This window comes from Nerophis lumbriciformis, linkage group LG21, assembly GCF_033978685.3.
Source record: "Nerophis lumbriciformis linkage group LG21, RoL_Nlum_v2.1, whole genome shotgun sequence".
In the NCBI taxonomy this organism is placed as follows: domain Eukaryota; kingdom Metazoa; phylum Chordata; class Actinopteri; order Syngnathiformes; family Syngnathidae; genus Nerophis; species Nerophis lumbriciformis.
Window position 1 is genome coordinate 9,945,981 of NC_084568.2, and position 26,520 is coordinate 9,972,500.

At 39.4% G+C, this 26,520-nt stretch overlaps 3 protein-coding genes across 4 annotated transcripts in view; 2 read left to right on the forward strand and 1 right to left on the reverse strand.

Moving 5' to 3' along the window:
* Window positions 1–198, forward strand: part of zufsp (zinc finger containing ubiquitin peptidase 1) — a 35,403-nt gene extending 35,205 nt beyond the window's left edge. Inside the window, exon 12 of the mRNA XM_072915541.1 lies at window positions 53–198. Within this exon, the coding sequence (XP_072771642.1) occupies window positions 53–96 (44 nt within the window). The 3' untranslated portion in view covers window positions 97–198. The remainder of the gene's footprint in view (window positions 1–52) is intronic.
* Window positions 1–26,499, forward strand: LOC133621175 (amine sulfotransferase-like). 2 transcript variants are annotated; one of them, XM_061983120.2, is made up of 7 exons: window positions 1–243; window positions 3,765–3,908; window positions 4,081–4,298; window positions 8,178–8,304; window positions 8,372–8,466; window positions 15,110–15,290; window positions 26,369–26,499. In XM_061983120.2, exons 2-7 carry the CDS (start codon window positions 3,770–3,772, stop codon window positions 26,455–26,457), a joined length of 849 nt encoding a protein of 282 aa, XP_061839104.1. In that variant the 5' UTR covers window positions 1–243; window positions 3,765–3,769; the 3' UTR covers window positions 26,458–26,499. The 2 variants fall into 2 exon arrangements, with proteins under 2 accessions (XP_061839104.1, XP_061839103.1); XM_061983119.1 differs by lacking the exon at window positions 26,369–26,499 and adding an exon at window positions 18,195–18,783 and having other exon boundaries at window positions 3–243.
* rwdd1 (RWD domain containing 1) overlaps window positions 18,785–26,520 on the reverse strand; it is an 11,213-nt gene continuing 3,477 nt past the window's right edge. The window contains exons 3-7 of the mRNA XM_061983121.2: window positions 26,508–26,520; window positions 23,910–24,053; window positions 23,721–23,853; window positions 22,456–22,518; window positions 18,785–19,360 (exon numbers count right to left, since the gene is read on the reverse strand). The exon at window positions 26,508–26,520 is cut by the window's right edge and continues 118 nt beyond it. Coding sequence (XP_061839105.1) covers window positions 19,248–19,360; window positions 22,456–22,518; window positions 23,721–23,853; window positions 23,910–24,053; window positions 26,508–26,520 — 466 coding nt within the window. The 3' untranslated portion in view covers window positions 18,785–19,247. The remainder of the gene's footprint in view (window positions 19,361–22,455; window positions 22,519–23,720; window positions 23,854–23,909; window positions 24,054–26,507) is intronic.

The window sequence follows — 26,520 nt, forward strand, 5'->3', positions numbered from 1 at the left end:
CTTTTTCTGTCATTAATTCCACAGAGTCAAACTAATATGCACATTCTTTTAGGAGGTGACACATACGATATGAAGCATGCATACATGCTTCAGTAGAGCAAGAAAAGAAAAGAAAAAAACATCAGCTGCAAAAGAGGAGGGACCAAAATGAAAGAGGGCAGAAAAGGGGCGCGACCAAGTGGAAGAGTGTGTGATTTCTTCCAGAGGAGGCAGTTGTCATCGTGGAAGTTTGAGGAGTAAAAAGTGAGTACAAAGAAACTTTTTCACTTTCACCAAGTTTTTACTGCACCACTGGACTAAAGTACTGGGACACTTTTAGCCTGCAGGCACATTCTGCATTCCCTAAATGTTCCCTCCCAGCTGTGCACTCAGTGTTCTCTGTGTACTCTTTCTGTGTTCTCTGTGCACTCTTTCTGTATTCTGTACATACTCTCTGTCTTCTCTGCACACTCTTTCTGTATTCTGTACACACTCTCTGTATTCTCTGTGCACTCTTTCTGTGTTCTCTGCACACTCTTTCTGTGTTCTCTGCACACTCTTTCTGTGTTCTCTGCGCACTCTTTCTGTATTCTCTGCGCACTCTTTCTGTGTTCTCTGCGCACTCTTTCTGTATTCTCTACACACTCTTTTTGTATTCTCTGCGCACTCTTTCTGTGTTCTCTGCACACTCTTTCTGTGTTCTCTGCGCACTCTTTCTGTATTCTCTACACACTCTTTCTGTATTCTCTGCGCACTCTTTCTGTATTCTCTACACACTCTGTGTTCTCTGTACACTCTTTCTGTGTTCTCTGCGCACTCTTTCTGTATTCTCTACACACTCTTTCTGTATTCTCTACACACTCTCTGTGTTCTCTGCACACTCTTTCTGTGTTCTCTGCACACTCTTTCTGTGTTCTCTGTGCACTCTTTCTGTATTCTCTACACACTCTTTCTGTGTTCTCTGCACACTCTTTCTGTGTTATCTGCACACTCTTTCTGTATTCTCTGCGCACTCTTTCTGTGTTCTCTGCGCACTCTCTGTGTTCTCTGTACACTCTTTCTGTGTTCTCTGTGCACTCTTTCTGTGTTCTCTGCGCACTCTTTCTGTATTCTCTACACTCTCTATTCTCTGCGCACTTTTTCTGTGTTCTCTGCGCACTCTTTCTGTGTTCTCTGCGCACTCTTTCTGTGTTCTCTGCGCACTCTTTCTGTATTCTCTACACACTCTCCATTCTCTGCGCACTCCTTCTGTATTCTCTGCGCACTCTTTCTGTGTTCTCTACACACTCTCTATTCTCTGTGCACACTCTCTGTGTTGTCTGCACACTCTTTCTGTGTTCTCTGCACACTCTTTCTGTGTTCTCTACAGACTCTTTCTGTATTCTCTGCACACTCTTTCTGTATTCTCTACACACTCTCTGTGTTCTCTGTACACTCTTTCTGTGTTCTCTGCACCCTCTTTCTGTGTTATCTGCGCACTCTTTCTGTATTCTCTGCGCACTCTTTCTGTATTCTCTGCGCACTCTTTCTTTATTCTCTGTGCACTCTTTCTGTATACTCTACACACTCTCTGTATTCTCTGCACACTCTTTCTGTGTTCTCTGCACACTCTTTCTGTGTTCTCTGCGCACTCTTTCTGTATTCTCTGTGCACTGTTTCTGTGTTCTCTGCGCACTCTTTCTGTATTCTCTACACACTCTCTATTCTCTGTGCACACTCTCTGTGTTTTCTGCACACTCTTTCTGTATTCTCTGCGCACTCATTCTGTGTTTTCTGTGCACTCTTTCTGTGTTCTCTGCACACTCTTTCTGTGTTCTCTGCACACTCTTTCTGTGTTCTCTGCGCACTCTTTCTGTATTCTCTGCGCACTGTTTATGTGTTCTCTGCACACTCTTTCTGTATTCTCTACACTCTATTCTCCGTGCACACTCTTTCTGTGTTCTCTGCGCACTCTTTCTGTGTTTTCTGCGCACTCTTTCTGTATACAACTGCGCCATTGAAGATCTTTTTTCTTTTTTTGTCTTCAACCCTGCCATTGATCTTACCACCATAATTAAACCTACCAGGAGCTTAAAGCTCCAGACGGCATCACTCTCAGGTTGACTGGAACATGCAAGGTTCTCCACCAAATCATACTTTTATACAGTATACACTGGTTTTAGCAAAGATGACTCATAAACACACAAATGTAAAAAAAAAAGTTAACATTCGGGCTGTCAAGATTAACGAGTTAAAACTCATGTGATTAATCGCAAAAAATGATCGCATTGATCATGAACACACGTAGATTAATCATGCAATTTATTTTGAGCGTACAAGCTCTTTTTACGTGAACCGCTATACGGTCAGTGATCAGATCAATGCTTACATCAGTACAAAGAGGAGTTAGGAGACTCTGACTGGTGGTCTCGCTGGCAAATATAACTAATAATAAATTAATTGTACTAAAAGAATAAAACTAAATATTGTGTTTAAAATACGTCCTGAAATAACTTTGGATTTAACAAAATATTATATTTCAAATACATCCTGAAAGTACTATAGAATAAACTAAATATTATATTTAAAATAAATCCTAAAAAAAACTTTAGATGAAACTAAATATTATATTTAAAATACATCCTGAAAGAACCATAGATAAAAAAAACAGTATTATATTTAAAATGCATCCTGAAAGTGCTATAGATTAAACTAATTATTATATTTAAAATAAATCCTAAAATAACTTTAGATTAAACTAAATATTATATTTAAAATGCATCCTGAAAGAACTATACATACAACTAAATATTATATTTAAAATACATCCTAAAATAACTTTAGATTAAACTAAATATTATATTTTAAAAAACATCCTGAAAGAACTTTAGATAAATCTAAATATTATATCCAAAATACATCCTGAAAGAACTTTTGGTAAAACACAATATTATATTTAAAATACATCCTAAAAGAACTTATGAAAAGAACTAAATATTATATTTAAAATACATCCTGAAAGAACTTAAGAAAACAACTAAATATTATATTTAAAATATGTCCTGAAAGAACTTAAGAAAAAACTAAATATTATATATAAAATACTTCGTGAAAGAACTTAAGATAAATCTAAATATTATATTTGAAATACAGGCTGAAATAACTTTAGATACATCTAAATATTATATCTAAAATATATCCTGAAAAAACTTTAGGTACAACACAATATTATATTTAAAATACATCCTGAAAGACCTTTGGATAAGACTAAATATTATATCTAAAATACATCCTGAAAAAACTTTAGGTAAAACACATTATATGTAAAATACATCCGGAAATAACTTTAGATAAATCTAAATATTATATTTAAAATACATGCTGAAAGATACAAGATACATCTAAATATTATATTTAAAATACATCCTGAATGACCTTCAGATAAAACTAAATATTGTATTTAAAATACATGCTGAAATAACTTTAGATGCAACTTAATATTATATCTAAAACACATCCGAAAGGAATTTTATATAAAAAGTTTTGTGTAAATAAATGACATGTATTCAAGTAAAACACTTAAAAAAACAAAACATTCTTGACTCACATTCTGACAATAAAATTGCAATTGTGTATACATATTGGGGTCTTCTCTTAAGCTAATTTTTAAGTGAGTAACCACATATGATTAATCATGATTAATGCAAATTCCAAAATGGGATTAATCTGAATCAAACAATTAATCAGCCCTACAATAAATATTTCAAAGAGAACATCAACAATACTTTTCATATTTTACCTCCCAGGTCAAATGGACCAAAAACCTGAACTGGTGACCCACAAAGGCTTCAAGTTCATCCTTGGAACTCATGATCCTAACGACGTGGACTCCATTTGTCAACTAGAGACAAGAGATTCTGATGTGTTTGTCGTCACCTATCCCAAATCAGGTAAGGACTAGTTCATCATCAGAAGGGATGGGTCTTTGCAGTGTTTCCACGTAAATGTCCAAAAAGTGAAGACAGCAGAGCAACAGACTAAAGAGTTCCTGGAGGAACAGGTTTTGTGAGAACCCTCAAACGTGCGTCACGTCTCCTCTATGCGTGCCGCTCTGTTTGACAGGAACCATATGGATGCAGCAGATCTTGCTGCTCCTGGAGGCAAAGGGAGATGTGACGGCCATCGGCGCGGCAAAAAGCTCCTCCAATGCTGATCTCGTTCCCTGGATTGAGGTGATTGGTTCCAGGCAGGCGTTCATGACTGCACCGTCACCCAGGCTGAGGGTCTCCCACCTTGCTTACCACTTCATGCCCCGGGCCCTCAGGCAGAAGACGGGTAAGGTACGGCTGCACCATATTGGCCACGATTTGGTCTGTACTGACCGGTACTGCGGTCTCAAAGGTACCAGTGGGTACTGTTATGCCCCAAATGTAACGCAGTGTTTGGTTTTATTCACAACAATGCACATTAATGACAAACTATAGCATAGTTGATTTCTATTTGTAGTCCTCATACCAGTGTGAGAAGCACTGGGAGCAAGGTGGGTGAAGTGTCTTGCCCAAGGACACACCGGCAATGACTCGGATAGCGGAAGCTGGATTCGAACCAAGAACCCCCGAGTTTCTGGACGACCGATCTACCATCTGAGTTATGCCTGTGTTGAGTTTGTAAAAACAGCACACTTTTGTGGTCGGTATCCTGTTCATGAGAGCGACTTCCGTCTGTTACTGCTTCGAAACCGGAAGCAGAAGAAGTCGAGTAGTTTTTTATCGGCAGATCTTTCGTCTCAAAGTGTGTTAAGTTCGAAGGAAACTGCACTTATTTTGGAATTTTTTTTGCCTATAAAGCCCTCTAAAAAAACCTCCAAGAAAGTTAAAAGTTAAAGTCCCAACGATAGTCACACACACACTAGGTGTGATGAAATTATTCTCTGCATTTGACCCATCCCAGTGTTCACCCCCTGGGAGGTGAGGGGAGCAGTGAGCAGCAGAGGTGGCCGCGTTCGGGAATCATTTGGTGATTTAACCCCCAATTCCAACCCTTGATGCTGAGTGTCAAGCAGCGAGGCAATGGGTCCCATTTTTATAGTCTTTGGTATGACTCTGAACTCACGACCTTCCAGTCTCAGGACGGACACTCTAACCACAAGGCCACTGAGCAGGTCTCCTTCATAGTACTGCAATACTGCATTTACATGCCGTGAACTGCATATTAACCAAGTATTACAGATATTCTTACACTCCTAACGTGCTAGGACAACAATCTGTACTGACTGAGACACAAGAACCATCACATAAACAACCAAATGATCTGTCCAGTATTATCCCACAGAGATCGATACAGTATATGGGGCTCGAAAGGCCTCATGATTTTGCAATGCATTGTGGGGGCTGGCTAGACATACTTGTTGGACAAAGGTTTTGTTTACAATGTGAAAGCGAGCAACAAACTGGATTAAAATGGATCATACAAAGTAAAAACGTACCGAAAAAAACTGTACCCTGTTCCAAAGGCTCGCAACCTGGAAAAACTCATAAAATACGGTGGAATTCACTCCTATGAACTATGAGCACGTCTGATGGACGAGAGATTTAAGTCGAGTAAAAGTGCCGCCAAACTTGTCTGTATTTCGTCTACGGGTTTGTGGTGAAACTGAAATTTCGTTGCTCTTGTGCAATGACAATAAAGAGCGTACCATACCATAGTCTGCCAGGATTAGTGGCAGCAAACACAAAACACACTCTTGATGATGTTGTTTCTGACGGATGTGGCATTCGTTGCTATGCGTTCTGTGAAATCAATGTGCCCAGGAAATCCATCCATCCATCCATCTTCAACCGCTTATCCGGAATCGGGTCGCGGGGACAACAGCTCCAGCAGAGACCCCCAGACTTCCCTCTCCAGAGCAACATTAGCGACTTCCTCCTGGGGAATCCCGAAGCGTTCCCAGGCCAGAGAGGAGATGTAATCCCCCCCATCTGGTCCTTGGCCTGCCGCGGGGTCTCCTCCCAGTGGAACGTGCAACGAGGACCTCCCTATGGAGACGCTCGTGAGGCATCCGCACGAGATGCCCGAACCACCTAAGCTGGCTCCTTTCCAAGGGAAGGAGCAGCGGCTCTACTCCGAGTCTCTCTCGGGTGACTGAACGTCTCACCCTATCTCTAAGGGAGATGGCAGCCACCCTTCTGAGGAAACTAATTTCGGCCGCTTGTATCCGCGATCTTATTCTTTCGGTCATGACCCACACTTCATGACCATAGGTGAGAGTAGGAATGTAGATAGCTCGGTAGACCGAGAGCTTTGCCTTCTGGCTCAGCTCTGAGTGCCCAGGAAATACCTCGTAGAAACGTTTAAAATGACAAAATATCATAAATATTACATGTTACCATTAGGGACGGGTATCATTTGCAGTTTAATTGATACTAGTACTGAACCAATACAGCAAGCAGAACCGGGCAATGCCGATGACAGAAACTGTCAGTGACTGACTAAGGTAGCCAATCCTGCGCCAACTGAGTATTGACGACGGTCAAGTGTCTCCACGCAAGCGAGCTACAACGTGGGTGTTGGTAGTAACCTCAATCGACACGAAAGTTTGCACTTAAAACAAAGCCGATGTGCTAACAGGCCACTGGAGCAGAAGTGACATTGTCTGCATGCAGGAAATCCACCTGGGTCTGACTAGCAACCGGTCCACACTACCAGGTATCAAACTGGTAACTGAGATACGTCATCCGAAGTACGGATCAGCCGTGTTTGTGTGGCCACAGATGGATGTCAGGGAATTTCACTCAGCCTGCTCGGACAGAACGGAGAATATGTTACCTTCTGCCTGCCAGAGATCTCCAGCACCTCGTCGTACAAACCAGCCGCCAGTCCCTTCGTATGGCCTGACCTAGCGTCCAAGTGCAAGAAGAAGCATGCTGTTGGTATTGCTGACTTTAACTCCCAGAAGCGGGACTGTGAAGTGAAAAAATAAGTGCTTAGTGTCCGCCCTGAGAACGGTAGGTCGTGAGTTCAAACCCTGGCCGAGTCGTACCCAAGGCTATAAAAATGGGACCCATTACCTCCCTGCTTGGCACTCAGCATCAAGAGTTGGAATTGGGGGTTAAATCACCAAAATGATTCCCGAGTGCGGCTACCTCTGCTGCTCCCTGCTCCTCTCACCCCCCCAGGGGGTGGAACAAGGGGTTGGGTCAAATGCAGAGGGTAATTTTGCCACACCTAGTGTGTGTGTGACTATCAGTGGTACTTTAACTTGAACTTTTAGTACATTTCAACAGAAGGTTTATAGCAACTACGTTACAGCAGAGAGTAACCAGCTAAGAAGAGGAAATTAATAAATAGATTATCAAACCAAGGTGTACTTTTTGTCGTTGTTCCATCCATCATCATTTTTCACGTATCCTACGCAGAGAAGCCCAGACTTCCCTCCCCCCAGTTACTTAGTCCAGCTCTTCCCGGGGGATCTCAATGCATACCCAGGCCAGATGGGGACGGTGTGGCGCGGTTGGGAGAGTGGCCTTGCCAGCAACCTGGGTGTTCCTGGCTCAATCCCCAGCTTCTACCAACCTAGTCACGTCCGTTGTGTCCTTGAGCAAGACACTTCACCCTTGCTCCTGATGGGTCGTGGTTAGCGCCTCGCATGGCAGCTCCCGCCATCAGTGTGTGAATGTGTGTGTGAATGGGTGAATGTGGAAATAGTGTCAAAGCGCTTTGAGTATCTTGAAGGTAGAAAAGCGCTTTACAAGTATAACTCATAGTCTCTCCACCGTGTCCTGGGTCTTCCCCGTGGTCTCCTACCGGCCCTAAACACCTCCCCAGGGAGGCATTCTGACCAGATGCCCGAACCACCTCGTCTGACTACTCTCGATGTGGAGGAACAGCGGCTTTACTCTGAGCTCCTCCCGGATGACATAGCTTCTAGACCCTATCTCTAAGGGAGAGCCCCGCCACACAACGGGGTAAACTCATTTTGGCCACTCGTACCCGTGATCTTGTCCTTTCGGTCATAAACCATAGCTCATGACCATAGGTGAGGATGGGAACGTAGATCAACCGGTAAATTGAGAGCTTTGCCTTCCGGCTCAGCTCCTTTTTCACCACAACGGATCGATACAGGGTCCGCATCCCTGCAGACGCCTGTGAATCCACTCTTCCCTCGCTTGTGAACAAGACCCTGAGGTACTTGAACTCCTCCACTTTTGTCGTTGTTGTAGGTGATATACGTGGCAAGGAACCCCAAAGATGTCCTCGTTTCCTACTACTTCTTCCATAAACTCGCAAACATGCTGGAAACCCCTGCAAGTTTTGAAGACTTCTTTGACAAGTTCCTCAAAGGAGACGGTAAGATGGATGATTGACAGAAAGACACTCGTCTCTCCTGAGTCATGTGACCTTGGTCTGGTTTCAGTGTTTGGCTCCAGCTGGTTCGAGCATGTCAAGACTTGGTATTTCCACAAAGATGATGTCAACATGCTCTTCATCACCTACGAAGAAATGATTCAGGTGGGATTCCATCGTCATGTTAGAGCAAAGTGCGAGGGCCGTTGATGGCCAGCAGCTATTTCTTTAAAGGGGAACATTATCACCAGACCTATGTAAGCGTCAATATATACCTTGATGTTGCAGAAAAAAGACCATATATTTTTTTAACCGATTTCCGAACTCTAAATGGGTGAATTTTGGCGAATTAAATGCCTTTCTATTATTCGCTCTCGGAGCGATGACGTCACAACGTGACGTCCCATCAGGAAGCAATCCGCCATTTTCTCAAACACCGAGTCAAATCAGCTCTGTTATTTTCCGTTTTTTCGACTGATTTCCGTACCTTGGAGACATCATGCCTCGTCGGTGTGTTGTCGGAGGGTGTAACAACACGAACAGGGACAGATTCAAGTTGCACCAGTGGCCCAAAGATGCGAAAGTGGCAAGAAATTGGACGTTTGTTCCGCACACTTGACAGACGAAAGCTATGCTACGACAGAGCTGGCAAGAATGTGTGGATATCCTGCGACACTCAAAGCAGATGCATTTCCAACGATAAAGTCAAAGAAATCTGCCGCCAGACCCCCATTGAATCTGCCGGAGTGCGTGAGCAATTCAGGGACAAAGGACCTCGGTAGCACGGCAAGCAATGGCGGCAGTTTGTTCCCGCAGACGAGCGAGCTAAACCCCCTATCGACCCTAGCTTCCCTGCTGACATCAACTCCAAAACTGGACAGATCAGCTTTCAGGAAAAGAGAGCGGATGAGGGTATGTCTCCAGAATATATTAATTGATGAAAATTGGGCTGTCTGCACTCTCAAAGTGCATGTTGTTGCCAAATGTATTTCATATGCTGTAAACCTAGTTCACAGTTGTTAGTTTCCTTTAATGCCAAACAAACATACCGATCGTTGGTTAGAAGGCGATCGCCGAATTCGTCCTCGCTTTCTCCCGTGTCGCTGGCTGTCGTGTCGTTTTCGTCGGTTTCGCTTGCATACGGTTCAAACTGATATGGCTCAATAGCTTCAGTTTCTTCTTCAATTTCGTTTTCGCTACCTGCCTCCACACTACAACCATCCGTTTCAATACATTCGTAATCTGTTGAATCGCTTAAGCCGCTGAAATCCGAGTCTGAATCCGAGCTAATGTCGCTATATCTTGCAGTTCTTTCCGCCATGTTTGTTTGTGTTGGCTTCACTGTGTGACGTCACAGGAAAATGGACGGGTGTTTATAACAATGGTTAAAATCAGGAACTTTGAAGCTTTTTTTAGGGATATTGCGTGATGGGTAAAATTTTGAAAAGAAAATTCGAAAAATATAATAAGCCACTGGGAACTGATTTTTAATGGTTTTAACCATTCTGAAATTGTGATAATGTTCCCCTTTAATGGCCTGCTGAACATTCTACAAATACTATCACAAAAACATAATCAACAAGTGGAGTAAAAGAACAAACATGTTAAATGTACGGAGATAGAAAGTTGCACAAAGCTGCCATGCAGGCTGTATTTTTATTTAAAGCTGTCATTGCTCAGAAAACAATAAAGAATCACAATCAATGTTGTCATGAATTATTGACAAATTCAAGGCTCCAATTACTTCACATCAAATATTTAAATTATAATTTTTTTGGGGGGGGTGGGGGGGGGGGTGATTACATATTTTGTGTTTTTGACAAAAAAGGCATGATTTTTTTTTTTTTACAAAGAAAGACAATCATGTGTGCTTACGGACTGTATCCCTGCAGACTGTATTGATATACATTGATATATAGTGTATATATTGTGTTTTTATGTTGATTTAATAAAAAATAAAAAAATAAAATTAAAAAAAATTATTTATTTATTTATTTATTTATTTATTTATTTATTTTGTGCGGCCCGGTACCAATCGGTCCGCGGCCCGGTACCGGTTGGGGACCACTGCATTATATGACTTATTTTTAATATTATTAGAAATGAGACCCTTCGGGGTCCCCGAGACTAAACTTGAGAGGATCCTTAAAGGTAAAAACAAATCTAAAAAAGGGACAAGCAGTAGAAAATGGATGGATGGGTGTATTGTATTGGTTTTGAAAATGACAAATATCTAAATGGCCCCCGCATGCTTTAAATGTTCAGTGTGGCCCTCAGTGGAAAGAGTTTGGACACCCCTTTGTTAGACGATGTGTTTAAGGACTGTCGTGTTCATGTGTTCATTTTCATGTTCATGTGTTTGTGGTCATGTGTTCGTTTTCATGTGTTCATGTTTGTGTTAATGTTCATGTTCATTTTCATGTTCCTGTTCATGTATTCGTGTTTGTGTGTTCATGTTTTAATGTTTATGTGCTCATTTTCATGTTCATGTGTTACTGTTCATGTATTCGTGTTCGTGTGTTCATGTTTTTGTGTTCATGTTCATTTGGTCATATTGATGTTTGTGTTCATGTTCATGTGTTAATGTTTCTGTTCACGTGTTTGTGTTCATGTACATGTGTTCATGCTCATGTGTTCCTGCTCATGTGTTCATGTTTTTGAGTTCATGTTCATGTGTTCTGTTTCATGTGGTTCATCTTCTTGTGTTCAATGTTCCTTATGTGTTCATGTGCTCATGATCAGGTTTGTGTGCTCATTTTCATGTTCATGTTCACGTGTTAATGTTCATGTGTTCATGTACTCATGTTCATGTTTAAGTTTATGTGTTAATTTTCATGTTCATGTGTTACTGTCCATGTGTTCATGTACTCATGTTCAAGTTTGTGTTCATTTTCAAGTTCATCTGTTACTGTTCATGTATTTGTGTTTGTGTGTTCAAGTTCATGTGTTCATGTTCATGTTTGTGTTCATGTGTTAATATTTCTGTTCATGTGTTCATGTCCATGTTTTCACGTTCATGTTCGTGTTTTTGTGTTCATGTGTTCGTGTTTATGTGGTCATGTTTTTGTGTTCATGTTCATGTGGTCATGTTCATGTTTGTGTTCATGTTCATGTGTTTGTGTTCGTGTTCATGTGTTCATGTTCATGTGTTGATTTTCATGTTCATGTTCACGTGTTAATGTTCATGTGTTCATGTACTCATGTTCATGTTTAAGTTTGTGTTAATTTTCATGTTCATGTGTTACTGTCCATGTGTTCATGTACTCATGTTCAAGTTTATGTGTTCATTTTCAAGTTCATGTGTTACTGTTCATGTATTTGTGTTTGTGTGTTCAAGTTCATGTGTTCATGTTCATGTTTGTGTTCATGTGTTAATACTTCTGTTCATGTTCGTGTTTTTGTGTTCATGTGTTCGTGTTCATGTGGTCATGTTTTTGTGTTCATGTTCATGTGGTCATGTTCATGTTTGTGTTCATGTTCATGTGTTTGTGTTCGTGTTCATGTGTTCATGTTCATGTGTTGATTTTCATGTTCACGTGTTAATGTTCATGTGTTCATGTACTCATGTTCATGTTCAAGTTTATGTGTTAATTTTGATCTTCTTGTGTTCATGTGCTCATGATCAGGTTTGTGTGCTCAGTTTCATGTTCATGTTCACGTGTTAATGTTCATGTGTTCATGTACTCATGTTCATGTTTAAGTTTGTGTTAATTTTGATGTTCATGTGTTACTGTCCATGTGTTCATGTACTCATGTTCATGTTCACGTGTTAATGTTCATGTGTTCATGTACTCATGTTCATGTTCACGTGTTAATGTTCATGTGTTCATGTACTCATGTTCATGTTTAAGTTTGTGTTAATTTTCATGTTCATGTGTTACTGTCCATGTGTTCATGTACTCATGTTCATGTTCAAGTTTATGTGTTCATTTTCAAGTTCATGTGTTACTGTTCATGTATTCGTGTTTGTGTGTTCATGTTCATGTGTTCATGTTCATGTGTTCATGTTCATGTTTGTGTTCATGTGTTAATGTTTCTGTTCATGTGTTCGTGTTCATGTGTTCATGTCCATGTTTTCACGTTCATGTTCATGTTTTTGTGTTCATGTGTTTGTGTTCATGTGGTCATGTTTTTGTGTTCATGTTCATGTGGTCATGTTCATGTTTGTGTTCATGTTCATGTTTGTGTTCATGTTCATGTTTGTGTTCATGTGTTAATGTTTCTGTTCATGTGTTCGTGTTCATGTGTTCATGTCCATGTTTTCAGGTTCATGTTCATGTTTTTGTGTTCATGTGTTCATGTTCATATGGTCATGTTTTTATGGTCATGTTGTCATGTTCATGTTTGTGTTCATGTTCATGTGTTTTATGTGTTTGTGTTCATGTCCATGTGTTAATTTTCATGTTCATGTTCACGTGTTACTGTTCATGTGTTCATGTACTCATGTTCATGTTCAAGTTTATGTGTTAATTTTCATGTTCATGTGTTACTGTTCGTGTATTCGTGTTTGTGTTCATGTTCATGTTCATGTGGTAATGTTCATGTTTGTGTTCATGTTCATGTGTTAATGTTCATGTGTTAATGTTTCTGTTCATGTGTTCGTGTTCATGTCCATGTGTTCATGTTCATGTTCATGTTTTTGTGTTCATGTGTTTGTGTTTATGTGGTCATGTTTTTGTGTTCATGTTCATGTGGTAATGTTCATGTTTGTGTTCATGTTCATGTGTTTATGTGTTCATGTTCATGTCCATGTGTTCATTTTTATGTTCATGTGTTCGTGTTCTTGTTCATGTGTTAATGTCTCGTTCAAAAGTTAATGTTCAAGTGTTCATGTTCATGTGGTCATGTTCATGTTTGTGTTCATGTTCATGTTTGTGTTCATGTTCATGTTTGTGTTCATGTGTTAATGTTTCTGTTCATGTGTTCGTGTTCATGTGTTCATGTCCATGTTTTCAGGTTCATGTTCATGTTTTTGTGTTCATGTGTTCGTGTTCATATGGTCATGTTTTTATGGTCATGTTGTCATGTTCATGTTTGTGTTCATGTTCATGTGTTTTATGTGTTTGTGTTCATGTCCATGTGTTAATTTTCATGTTCATGTTCACGTGTTAATGTTCATGTGTTCATGTACTCATGTTCATGTTCAAGTTTATGTGTTAATTTTCATGTTCATGTGTTACTGTTCATGTATTCGTGTTTGTGTGTTCATGTTCATGTGGTCATGTTCATGTTTGTGTTCATGTGTTAATGTTTCTGTTCGTGTTCATGTTCATGTTCATGTTGTTGTGTTCATGTGTTCGTGTTTATGTGGTCATGTTTTTGTGTTCATGTTCATGTGTTCATGTCCATGTTTGTGTTCATGTGTTAATGTTTCTGTTCATGTGTTCGTGTTCATGTGTTCATGTCCATGTTTTCACGTTCATGTTCATGTTTTTGTGTTCATGTGTTCGTGTTCATGTGGTCATGTTTTTGTGTTCATGTTCATGTGGTCATGTTCATGTTTGTGTTCATGTTCATGTTTGTGTTCATGTGTTAATGTTTCTGTTCATGTGTTCGTGTTCATGTGTTCATGTCCATGTTTTCAGGTTCATGTTCATGTTTTTGTGTTCATGTATTCGTGTTCATATGGTCATGTTTTTATGGTCATGTTGTCATGTTCATGTTTGTGTTCATGTTCATGTGTTTTATGTGTTTGTGTTCATGTCCATGTGTTAATTTTCATGTTCACGTGTTAATGTTCATGTGTTCATGTACTCATGTTCATGTTCAAGTTTATGTGTTAATTTTCATGTTCATGTGTTACTGTTCATGTATTCGTGTTTGTGTGTTCATGTTCATGTGGTCATGTTCATGTTTGTGTTCATGTGTTAATGTTTCTGTTCATGTGTTCGTGTTGATGTTCATGTTTTTGTGTTCATGTGTTCGTGTTTATGTGGTCATGTTTTTGTGTTCATGTTCATGTGTTCATGTCCATGTTTGTGTTCATGTGTTAATGTTTCTGTTCATGTGTTCGTGTTCATGTGTTCATGTCCATGTTTTCACGTTCATGTTCATGTTTTTGTGTTCATGTGTTCGTGTTCATGTGGTCATGTTTTTGTGTTCATGTTCATGTGGTCATGTTCATGTTTGTGTTCATGTTCATGTTTGTGTTCATGTGTTAATGTTTCTGTTCATGTGTTCGTGTTCATGTGTTCATGTCCATGTTTTCAGGTTCATGTTCATGTTTTTGTGTTCATGTATTCGTGTTCATATGGTCATGTTTTTATGGTCATGTCATGTTCATGTTTGTGTTCATGTTCATGTGTTTTATGTGTTTGTGTTCATGTCCATGTGTTAATTTTCATGTTCATGTTCACTTGTTAATGTTCATGTGTTCATGTACTCATGTTCATGTTCAAGTTTATGTGTTAATTTTCATGTTCATGTGTTACTGTTCATGTATTCGTGTTTGTGTGTTCATGTTCATGTGGTCATGTTCATGTTTGTGTTCATGTGTTAATGTTTCTGTTCATGTGTTCGTGTTCATGTTCATGTTTTTGTGTTCATGTGTTCGTGTTTATGTGGTCATGTTTTTGTGTTCATGTTCATGTGGTAATGTTCATGTTTGTGTTCATGTTTATGTGTTCATGTTCATGTCCATGTGTACATTTTCATGTTCATGTGTTCGTGTTCATGTTCATGTGTTAATGTCTCGTTCAAAAGTTAATGTTCAAGTGTTCATGTTCGTGTATTCATGTTCATGGTCAAGTGTTAATGTCATGTGTTCGTGTTCGTGTTCATGTATTCATGTTCATGTGTTCCTGTTCAGGACCTGAAGTGGACAGTGAAGAGGATTTCCCTGTTTGTTGGCCAAGATCTGAGGGAGGAGCAGCTGGCCAATGTGGTGAAGTTCAGCACCTTCAGCAACATGAGGAAGATCCCTCAAGCCAGCTATGAGCAGGTTCCGGATGACATGTTCAACCACCACATGGGCAGCTTCATGAGGAAAGGTAAGACCACCGACTAGCTCAGTTGGCCGGAAAGGTCAGAGTTGACAGCAACAGACAGGAATAATCTGCCCAAGGCTAAAACTCTATCATCTAGTTTGTAGAATCAGGAGATAAAAAGGAACTGAAACACGTCATTCGGCAGCATCTCATTATTTTCATGGATGAATGTCTGCTGTGTGGATGTGTTTCTGGCAAGGTTTAATTCTGCCTCGCCGAGTCTGCTACACGGTAGGTAGGGAACATTTTTGTTTTGGGTGTCGTCCTTCGCATTCACGTTCTCAGTTCAAGCCGTTGGAGGGCAGGATTGTGTCGATCTCTTATTACGTTCTCAGTTCAGGCAATTGTAGGGCAGGATTGTGTTGTTCTCCTATCCTTTTCTCAGTTCCGGCGTTTGGAGGGCAATATTGTGTCGATCTCCTATCACGTTCTCAGTTCCGGCGGTTGGAGGGCAGGATTGTGTCGATCTCCTATCAGGTTCTCAATTCCGGCGGTTGTAGGGCAGAATTGTGTCGATCTCCTATCACGTTCTCAGTTCAGGCGGTTTGAGGGCAGGATAGTGTCGATCTCTTATCACGTTCTCAGTTCCGGTGGTTGGAGGGCAGGATTGTGTTGATCTCTTATTACGTTCTCAGTTCAGGCGGTTGTAGGGCAGGATTGTGTCGTTCTCCTATCTTTTTCTCAGTTCCGGCGTTTGGAGGGCAGGATTGTGTCGATCTCCTATCACGTTCTCAGTTCCGGTGGTTGGAGGGCAGGATTGTGTCGATCTCCTATCATGTTCTAAATTCAGGCGGTTTGAGGGCAGGATTGTGTGGATCTCCTATCACGTTCTCAGTTCAGGCGGTTTGAGGGCAGGATAGTGTCGATCTCTTATCACGTTCTCAGTTCCGGTGGTTGGAGGGCAGGATTGTGTCGATCTCTTATCACATTCTCAGTTCCGCTGGTTGGAGGGCAGGATTGTGTCAATCTCCTATCACGTTCTCAGCTTAGGTGGTTGGAGGGCAGGATTGTGTCGATCTCTTATTACATTCTCAGTTCCAGTGGTTGGAGAGCAGAATTGTGTCGATCTCTTATTACGTTCTCAGTGCCGGTTGCTTAGAGGGCAAGATTGTGTCAATCTTTTATAACAATCTCAGTTCCGGTGGTTGGAGGGCAGGATTGTGTTGATCTCATATTACTTTCTCAGTTCCGGTGGTTGGAGGGCAGGATTGTGTCGATTTCTTGTTACGTTCTCAGTTCCTGTGGTTGGAGGGCAACATTGTGTCAATCTCATAAAATGTTCAGTCCGGTGGTTGGAGGGCAGGATTGTGTCGATTTCTTATTATGTTCTCAGTTCCAGTCTTTGCAGGGCAGGATTTGGGCGATATCTTATTGCGTTCTCTGTTCTGGTCTTTGTAAGGCAGGATTGTGTCGATATCTTATCACATTGTCAGTTCCGGTGGTTGGAAGGCAGGATTGTGTCGATCTCTGCCCATGTGCTGTGGACATTTACTACTACTACTACTACTATCAACACATCGTTTTAAATAGTTCTTTATCCTTTTTTTTTTTATTACATACAGTTGTAACGGAAGTCGAATAATGACAATAATGAAAGAAAAGCAAAAACTAGACAAGGATTACATTGAATCCTGGATATGTGGCAGCTAGCTTGTTTTCTTGTTTAGCAAGCGCTAATGGACACATGCTAACATTCTTCTTTCTCACCATGAATGTGTTTTTGATGTTTACTAATAGGGATGTCCGATAATGGCTTTTTGCCGATTTCCGATATTGTCCAACTCTTTAATTACCGATACCGATATCAACCGATATATGCAGTCGTGGAATTAACACATCATTATGCCTAATTTGGACAACCAGGTATGGTGAAGATAAGGTACTTTAGGAAAAAAAAAAATAAGATAAATAAATTAAAAACATTTTCTTGAATAAAAAAGAAAATAAAACAATATAAAAACAGTTACATAGAAACTGGTAATTAATGAAAATTAGTAAAATTAACTGTTAAAGGTTAGTACTATTAGTGGACCAGCAGCACGCACAATCATGTGTGCTTACGGACTGTATCCCTTGCAGACTGTATTGATATATATTGATATATAAAAGTTAAAAGTTAAAGTACCAACGATTGTCACACACACACTAGGTGTGGCGAGATTATTCTCTGCATTTGACCCATCACCCTTGATCACCCCCTGGGAGGTGAGGGGAGCAGTGGGCAGCAGCGGTGGCCGCGCCCGGGAATCATTTTGGTGATTTAACCCCCAATTCCAACCCTTGATGCTGAGTGCCAAGCAGGGAGGTAATGGGTCCCATTTTTATAGTCTTTTGGTATGACTCGGCCGGGGTTTGAACTCACAACCTACCGATCTCAGGGCGGACACTCTAACCACTAGGCCACTGAGTAGGTACTAGGCCACTGAGTAGGTAGGAACCAGAATATTAATTTATATTAACATTATAATAAATTTGGTTTGGTGCACTAATTGTAAGTGTATCTTGTGTTTTTTATGTTGATTTAATAAAAAAAAAAAACCAAAAAAACGATACTGATAATAAAAAAAACGATACCGATAATTCCTGATATTACATTTTAACGCATTTATCGGCCGATAATATCGACAGGCCGATATTATCGGATATCTCTATTTATTAATGTTTAATGTGTTGAATTAGACCCACTTGATGTTTATTATCATTTAATGTGTTTTTTAAATTATTAATCAATTAGCGTGTTCTTGATGTTTATTAATGCTTAACGTCTTGAGTTAGACCCACTTGATGTTTTTGTATGCTGCTGATAATGACTACAACATATGGTGGATGGACATGTGTAATGTGTGTAACATGTGTAACCATATAACATGAGTAAAGTGTGTCATGTGTGTAACGTGTGTCTTCAAGGGACGGTGGGTGACTGGAAGAATCACTTCACTGTGGCTCAGAATGAGATCTTTGACAAGGTCTTCCAGAGGGAGATGAAGGACTTTCCTGTGTCTTTTATCTGGGACACGCTGTGACCAGATGCTCATCAGGCAAACCATTTTTACACTTTTGAGTCACCTTTTGTTTCCATTGTAACTAGGTGTGTCCCATCCAATATCGAAACCAGTCTGATATCAGGAAAAAAAGAAGTAAAAGCTTCGATACAAGCAGTCCTGCAGCGTGTTTACTTGTGTGTGATATCATGTGCGATACAAGCAGTCCTGCAGCGTGTTTACTAGTGTGTGATATCATGTGCGATACAAGCAGTCCTGCAGCGTGTTTACTAGTGTGTGATATCATGTGCGATACAAGCAGTCCTGCAGCGTCTTTATTTGTGTGTGATATCATGTGCGATACAAGCAGTCCTGCAGCGTGTTTACTTGTGTGTGATTTCATGTTTTGATGCTGGGATTGTAAATTGTGCAAAATAAGACATTCAGTTCAACTAGAATTTTTGGGCTACAGAATGTGGAATTATGGGAAAACTAGAATTTTTGGAACACGGGAAATATCGTATAGCTTAAGATGTTTTTAATTTAAAGTAGTAAGAATTCTTAAAATGAAAGTACATTTGTGGAATTTTCAGGAAAAGTGTACAATTTTGAGGTGCAGTAGAAAAAATAGAATTGTCTGAATGAGATGTTTATATTTTAATTCCTGTAAGGACATGAGCCAGGTCCTTGTGGTCAGTCAAGCATCATGTGTGGGTGAAGGGCCTTACCATTATCATCAGTTTTATAGTGCACCCTTGTGGACATTTAAGGTATCTTCATGCCCTGCATGTGGAACTTAACCACGTCAAGCATTGAGCAAGCAAATTGAATAAGTATTTAATGAATTTTTAAAAAAAAGTATTCACAAAAATTCTGTCTTCAACAGCCACTCGTGTCCTCAAAAGTAAACAGAAATTCTGCTTTGGATCTTGTTGATGTGTCAAGATCATACTCCAGACACCAGGTTGAGTGCTTTTTGTCAGTCCTCATCACTGTCCATGTCTAGAGGGTCAAAGTCAGGGTCATCATCCTCCAAATCCAAGTCCTCGATGTCTTGGAACAACGATTCATCCACCTCAACATTGTTTCCAGCTGAAAGACCACAAAACACAATTAGTATTTCTACAATAACGCAGAGTCATCCAATGATGAAACATCTCATCTCAAAGTTTCATCATAAGTATACCTCAACTATGAGAGACAAAATGAGAAAAGAAAAATCACTGTCTGAATTTTAATAAATTGCAAATTATGGTGGAAAATAAGTATTTGGTCAATAACAAAAGTTCATTTCAATACTTTTTTTTTTATATAACCTTTGTTGGCAATGACTGAGGTCAAACGTTTTCTGTAAGTCTTCACACACTGTTGCTGGCATTTTGGCCCATTCCTCCATGCAGATCTCCTCTAGAGCAGTGACGTTTTGGGGCTGTCGCTGGGCAACACGGACTTTCAACTCCCTCCAAAGATTATCTATGGGGTTGAGATCTGGAGACTGGCTAGGCCACTCCGGGACCTTGAAATGCTTCTTACGAAGCCACTCCTTTGTTGCCCTGGCGGTGTGTTTGGGATCATTGTCATGCTGAAAGACCCAGCCACGTTTCATCTTCAATGCCCTTGCTGATGGAAGGAGGTTTTCACTTAAAATCGCACGATACATGGCCCCATTCATTCTTTCCTTTACACGGATCAGTCGTCCTGGTCCCTTTGCAGAAATGATGTTTCCACCCCCATGCTTCACAGTAGGTATGGTGTTCTTTGGATGCAACTCAGCATTTCTTCTCCTCCAAACACGGCAAGTTGAGTTTTTACCAAAATGTTATATTTTGGTTTCATCTGACCATATGACATTCTCCCAAATTTCGGACGGGGCTGGACATGTACTGGCTTAAGCAGAGAGACACGTCTGACACTGCAGGATTTGAGTCCCTGGGAGTATAGTGTGTTACTGATGGTAGGTAGCCTTTGTTACTTTGGTCCCAGCTCTCTGCAGGTCATTCACGGTGTGATTCTGGGATTTTTGCTTACCGTTCTTGTGATCATTTTGACCCCACGGGGTGAGCTCTTGCGTGGAGCCCCAGATCGAAGGCGATTATCAGTGGTCTTGTATGTCTTACATTTTCTAATAATTGCTCACACAGTTGATTTCTTCACACCAAGTTGCTTACCTATTGCAGATTCAGTCTTCCCAAGCCTGGTGCAGGTCTACAATTTCTGTTTCTGTGTCTTTTGACAGCTTTTTGGTCTTGGCCATAGTGGAGTTTGGAGTGTGACTGTTTGAGGTTGTGGACAGGTGTCTTTTATACTGATAACGAGGCCAAACAGGTGCCATTAATACAGGTAACGAGTGGAGGACAGAAGAGCCTCTTAAAGAAGAAGTTACAGGTCTGTGAAAGCCAGAAATATTGCTTGTTTGTAGGTGACCAAATACTTATTTTACAGAGGAATTTACCAATTAATTAATTTGATTTCCTGGATTTATTTTCCCCCCATTATGTCTCATAGTTGAAGTGTACCTATGATGATAATTACAGGCCTCTGTCATCTTTTTAAGTGGGAGAACTTGCACAATTGGTGACTAACTAAATACTTGTTTGCCCCACTGTATGTATGTATATATATGTATATGTATATATATATATATGTGTGTGTGTGTGTGTGTGTGTGTAAACATTAGTGATGGGTTGATGAGGCGTCATGAAGCGTTTCGACACATTGCAAAACTGTATTGATACTGTGTCGCTAAATACTGACATCTGCTGGACATTAAAAATCCCTACAGGCAACCTATGGACCGACTCAACTGACACTGATTTTATGACCTAGTACAGTGGTTCTCAAATGGGGGTACTTGAAGGTATGCCAAGGGGTACGTGAGATTTTTTTTAAATATTCTAAAAATAGCAACAATTCAAAAATCCTATATAAATATATTTATTGAATAATACTTCAACAAAATATGAATGTAAGTTCATAAACTCCGTGAAGCACAAGCTCAGGTTTGTCACTAAAATGTCTGTCAAAAAGAACTGTGAAAAGAAATGCAACAATGCAATATTCTGTGTTGACAGCTAGATTTTTTGTGGACATGTTCCATAAATATTGATGTTAAAGATTTTTTTTTTTTGTGAATGTTTAGAATTAAGTTCATGAATCCAGATGGATCTCTATTACAATCCCCAAAGAGGGCACTTTAAGTTGATTATTACTTCTAGGTGTAGAAATCTTTATTTATAATTGAATCACTTGTTTATTTTTCAACAAGTTTTTATCTATTTGTATATCTTTTTTTCCAAATAGTTCAAGAAAGACCACTACAAATGAGCAATATTTTGCACTGTTATACAATTTAATAAATCAGAAACTGATGACATAGTGCTGTTTTATACTTCTTTATCTTTTTTTTTTTCAACCAAAAATGCTTTGCTCTGATTAGGGGGTACTTGAATTAAAAAAAATTCACAGGGGGTACATTGCTGAAAAAAGGTTGAGAACCACTGACCTAGTATATACAATAATATAAACCAAGTCATTGTATTTCATTTAGGATTATTTCATAACTTCATTTAAATAAAAATATATTTTTTGTCTTTTTTTAGATACAGTCAATAAATAATGTGAACATGTATCATAACATGGAAATCTAAGAGAACGTGTTGTGAATGAGGATGCTTGTGGACCTGGAAATTATTTTTATTTTTTTTTTACACATTTTTATTTTTTTTTTAAAAACAGTTTTTCCAACGTATTCAATTTTAGACGCTTTCTCTTCTTAGTTATTATTTCTCCGGCTGTAGAAAAGAGCCGCTCACAGGGCACAGAGGAGGCGTCAGTGCGACACAGTTCGCGTATCGGTCACGTGACCAAAACAGCTCATGATCGGTCACGTGACTTTCTAAAAGCGGTACGCGCACCGACACAGGGTTTCGCTCTATGAGCTCGACGCATCGGTGTTGCCGGACCCATCACTACTAAATACTTGTTTGTCCCACTGTATGTATGTATGTATATATATATATATATATATATATATATATATATATATATATATATGTGTGTGTGTGTGTGTAAACATATATGTGTATATACTGTATTGTAGGGCTACTTTAATCTATATGACTTTCTTGATGCTGTGACAAGTTGTAAAACAAGGGAACAGGACAGGTATATTCTTTTCAACACATTACCGTCTTCAAGAAACTGGATGTCTGATGTGTCCAGGTTGTGGTCAGTTTCAAACAGCTGCTTCCCTGCATAAAAACATTGTGTGCTTACTTTGAGTCATTAGAACACGTGTTTAACCACCATAATTTTTCTCTACAACTACTGTTGTACTTTTTAACAAGTAGTCAATTTGTCCATTTCATGTAATTGGTCCAAAAAGATCACACATTAAGACATTTACAGTTAGTGCTTGTGCTTGCATTGAAGTTCAATAATCTTCCACTAAATGGCATCAGCTAGATAAGGACCTTGTCAACGACTATGTTTAGTTTGATTTCTCTTTTTGTATTTTCACACCCAGTCCGTGTGTCCATGCACACTCTCTAATGCGACTATTGCTGTGTGCCTCCCGTACACTCGGGGGCGCTTATTTCATTTTTAGTGCAAATGAATGTATAGATTTTACAGTTGACTATGACGTCACACCAAAACAGGGCATCTTTGCGGCTCCTTACAAGTCAACAGCGTAGTTCTTGTTGTGCGTGACGTCTACTGTGTTATTGGCACAGATTACTGTGTTGGAAAACATTTATGAAATTACAATTGCACTGTCCTTGTATTGTTCACTCATCCTAAAAGTAGCAACTTCCCTTTTCTTGTCGCTCAGTCTCATTCCAAAAGTCTGTATTATTGTGAAAAGCGCATTCCGTGAAGCGCACAAACTGACCAGACAATGACCTTGTCCGCATGTGTGATTGTGAATGTGTCTCTTCCTCCCTCTCAAACTGTAGACTTCTTCATCCCAGTCAAACAGTACATCATTGCCAGAATGGCCCAGTGCTTTCCACTAAAATGTGTCATATTCTCTCTCTCCCCTTCAAACTGAGCTTAATCCCCCTCCCTTGTATTCAGTGTATAAATAACGCAGCTCTTTTCCTCTTGCGCGTGCCTTCCATACTCGCTACAAATGTGACCTGTGCCCTTTGAAATGCTCGAGATTTTCAAATAAATCTAAGAACATTTTGTTTGACTACTTGATTATAAAATTTCCAATACATTACAAATATTACATCTCTAATGGCTATGCTGTTGTTAAATAGCATACAGCATCAATAAATTATCCATCATTGCACTACGAACATGATGCTAATACCAAAAACGTCTTAGAGCGGCAAATAAATAAAATATATATATATAGGTGCATCACAATTACTTCCTTACTTGAAATGACTTTCAGGGAACAGAGATGAAGAATTCAGATTGCTCCAAGTGAAAAATTTAAGTTTACCAGTAAGTTTTGTTTTGCCTGTCTGCTCTTCTTCTTTCTGCCTTTTCTTCCGCAACTCAGCCATGTCCAGGTCAAACGTAGCTTTCCATGCCATGAAGTTCTCAATTGTTACCACTGTGCCCTGGAACGCCACCTGTCAACCACAGGCGGGTTAATGCACTGTTGGAGGAAAACTCTCCCTCATCCTACCTTCTCTGCTTCCTCTTCCTCGCGCTCTTTACGCAGTTTCTCCTCCTCCCTTCTGTTCTTCATCAGGTCCACAATTTCATTCAGTTTCTCCTGCACAGCCGTCACCAGGGTGAAAATCATCACCATTCCCAGGTTTTCCTCTGCCTGCAAAAATAAATTCACGCAATGATGTCTGCAGTTTTACAACGGAAGTAGAGATAGGCAATATGACCTCAAATCTGTATCGCGATATAAATTGCAGCCTCCTGCGATAACGATATACATCAAAATGTAAAATATAAATGATAACAGAAACAAACTGCTGACATTTGCATGTAACATATTACATCGTTATTTTCGCAAAACTATTAACTTACTTGTTAATTTACTGTTAATATCTGCTTACTTTCTGTTTTAACATGTTTTATCTACACTTCTGTTTAAACGTTATACCGGTAATGACTTATTCTTCTGTTGTTTGATACTTTACATTACTTTTAGCTGATACTACAAATGTGGTATCGATCCACTACCAAGTACTTACAGCAGCAATAATGGTCATACCAATGCTTCAATTTTTTAAGACCATTGAATGATAACATTCTTGATCACAATCATAATCAGACCAATACAGGATGGGGGTGTAACAATATCAATACTTTTTTTTAAATTATGACTATTGGCTCTGATTTACATAGTTATATCCACTTAAAGTCCTCCCATGTCCACTAACTTATTTACTGAGTTTGTAAACAATAACAATAAAAAATAATCATTTAACCACTAGGTTATCGACCTGATACTGGACTACTTGGTATGATTACTGTCGATATTTGTATCAATTCACCCACCTTGTTTACATTCACGGCTCTAGCTTGCGGTTACCATATCTTCCTGCGACGTGTAACTGGAGGTGATATTTGTAAGAAACTTAGTTTATTGGCCGCCATGAAGGCAAAGATTGCTGACTTGCACTGTGGAGGGATGTTAGCCGCTAGCGAGGACGCTACTTTGCGTTGAGGAGACAGCTACAATGTGTTATCAACATGCATTAACACAATATAAAAGCTCTACCGTCGGCCAAATTGATATCATTTATATCATATATGGACTATATTGCGCAATCAGAACACTGTTATGAATGATTACATGTGCAAAAAAAGCACATGACAACAATCAGTCAAGAAATGTGTATTGTATGATTTAAAATTAGGAATGCTTCAGTCAGGGTTTAATGCGGTCTATACCGATACCAATCACATTTGTGAACTGTGAATGTATTTATGGTGAGTGCTATTGCCAGTTTGACAATATCAACACAATATCTAAACTGGTTCGTTATTCTCTTTATGACTTATAATTGTTTGAACCAGACAAAGTCAATAATATACAATAACAAAACAAACCAATTCTCAAATTCTTCCTGTGTCGAGGGACATTTTCCCTGAGTTTGTAAACAACAAAAATGTCGACCTAATCACTGTAGTATCGATCATATACTGATACTACCCTTGATATCGACACTACCAATGTATGGATAGACCGCCCCTTCTTTTGTACATCTGGTTGCTACAACAACAAAGGTGCTCCTAAGATGCGGTTAGATTCTCCTCTCTCTAAATGTGTGTAACATGTTTAACCTTGTCCTCCAGTGATAATAATAATTGTAATGTACTTTATTTTCCGCAATTTAGGTGATGATTATTAACTTATTAACCGCCTGTCAGCCAGTGGACTCAAAATAAATAAGGTGTCCGCCAGAGGATCGTGTAATTTTTCATAGTATCTGCCGATACTGATCGTTGGCGTATCAATTGGCGCAACCCTATTTTAAATATAACCTAATATAGAGACAAAACACTGCCAGTAAAATTTGGTATCGGTATTTTATTTTGTATCGGAGAAAAAAAATACATTGTAAAAGTTGTACTGGCCCCCGAAACAAGTTTTGGTAACAAATAAATACAAACACAAAAAATTACAATATTTTTGGTGGATATTTTTTTGTATCATGACATGTTTTCAATGCCAATATTTTGTACACTGTTATTGTTTTTGTGTGTTTTACAGGTTTTCCCTTTTCACATGTCAAATCGCTGCCATTAATTTGAAACCGTAAAAAAGAGAAGTGCATGTAATAAAGGAAAAGTTGTCAATAAAGACCTGTGAAACACACAACAATATGAAGATTGGCATTGTAAACATGTAATGATACACAACATTTTCCACCAAAAACATTGTATTTTTTTAGTGTTTGTAGTTACTTGTTGCCAAAACTTGTTTTAGTGCCAACACAACTTTTCAACAATGTCATTTTGGTGGGGGATACCAAATCTTACTGGCAGTATTTTGTCTCCATAACCTTACACATTAATAAAGTAATAAGAGGTTTTTGAAACATGTTATGATCATCACACAAAATGTCTCCTAACAGACGATTTGTATCAGTTGATCTTAAGCTGATTTTGTTTTTTTTTCAGTTTTGTTTAACCTACCAGGTGAAATCCAGAGCAAGAAGGACATTAACTTGACTTCTTCCATATCCTCATCTCATGACGTGTCCACATGATGGTGTATTCGTCTTCTGTGACATGAATACAACACTTTGGACATACACACCTGTTGTTGCAGT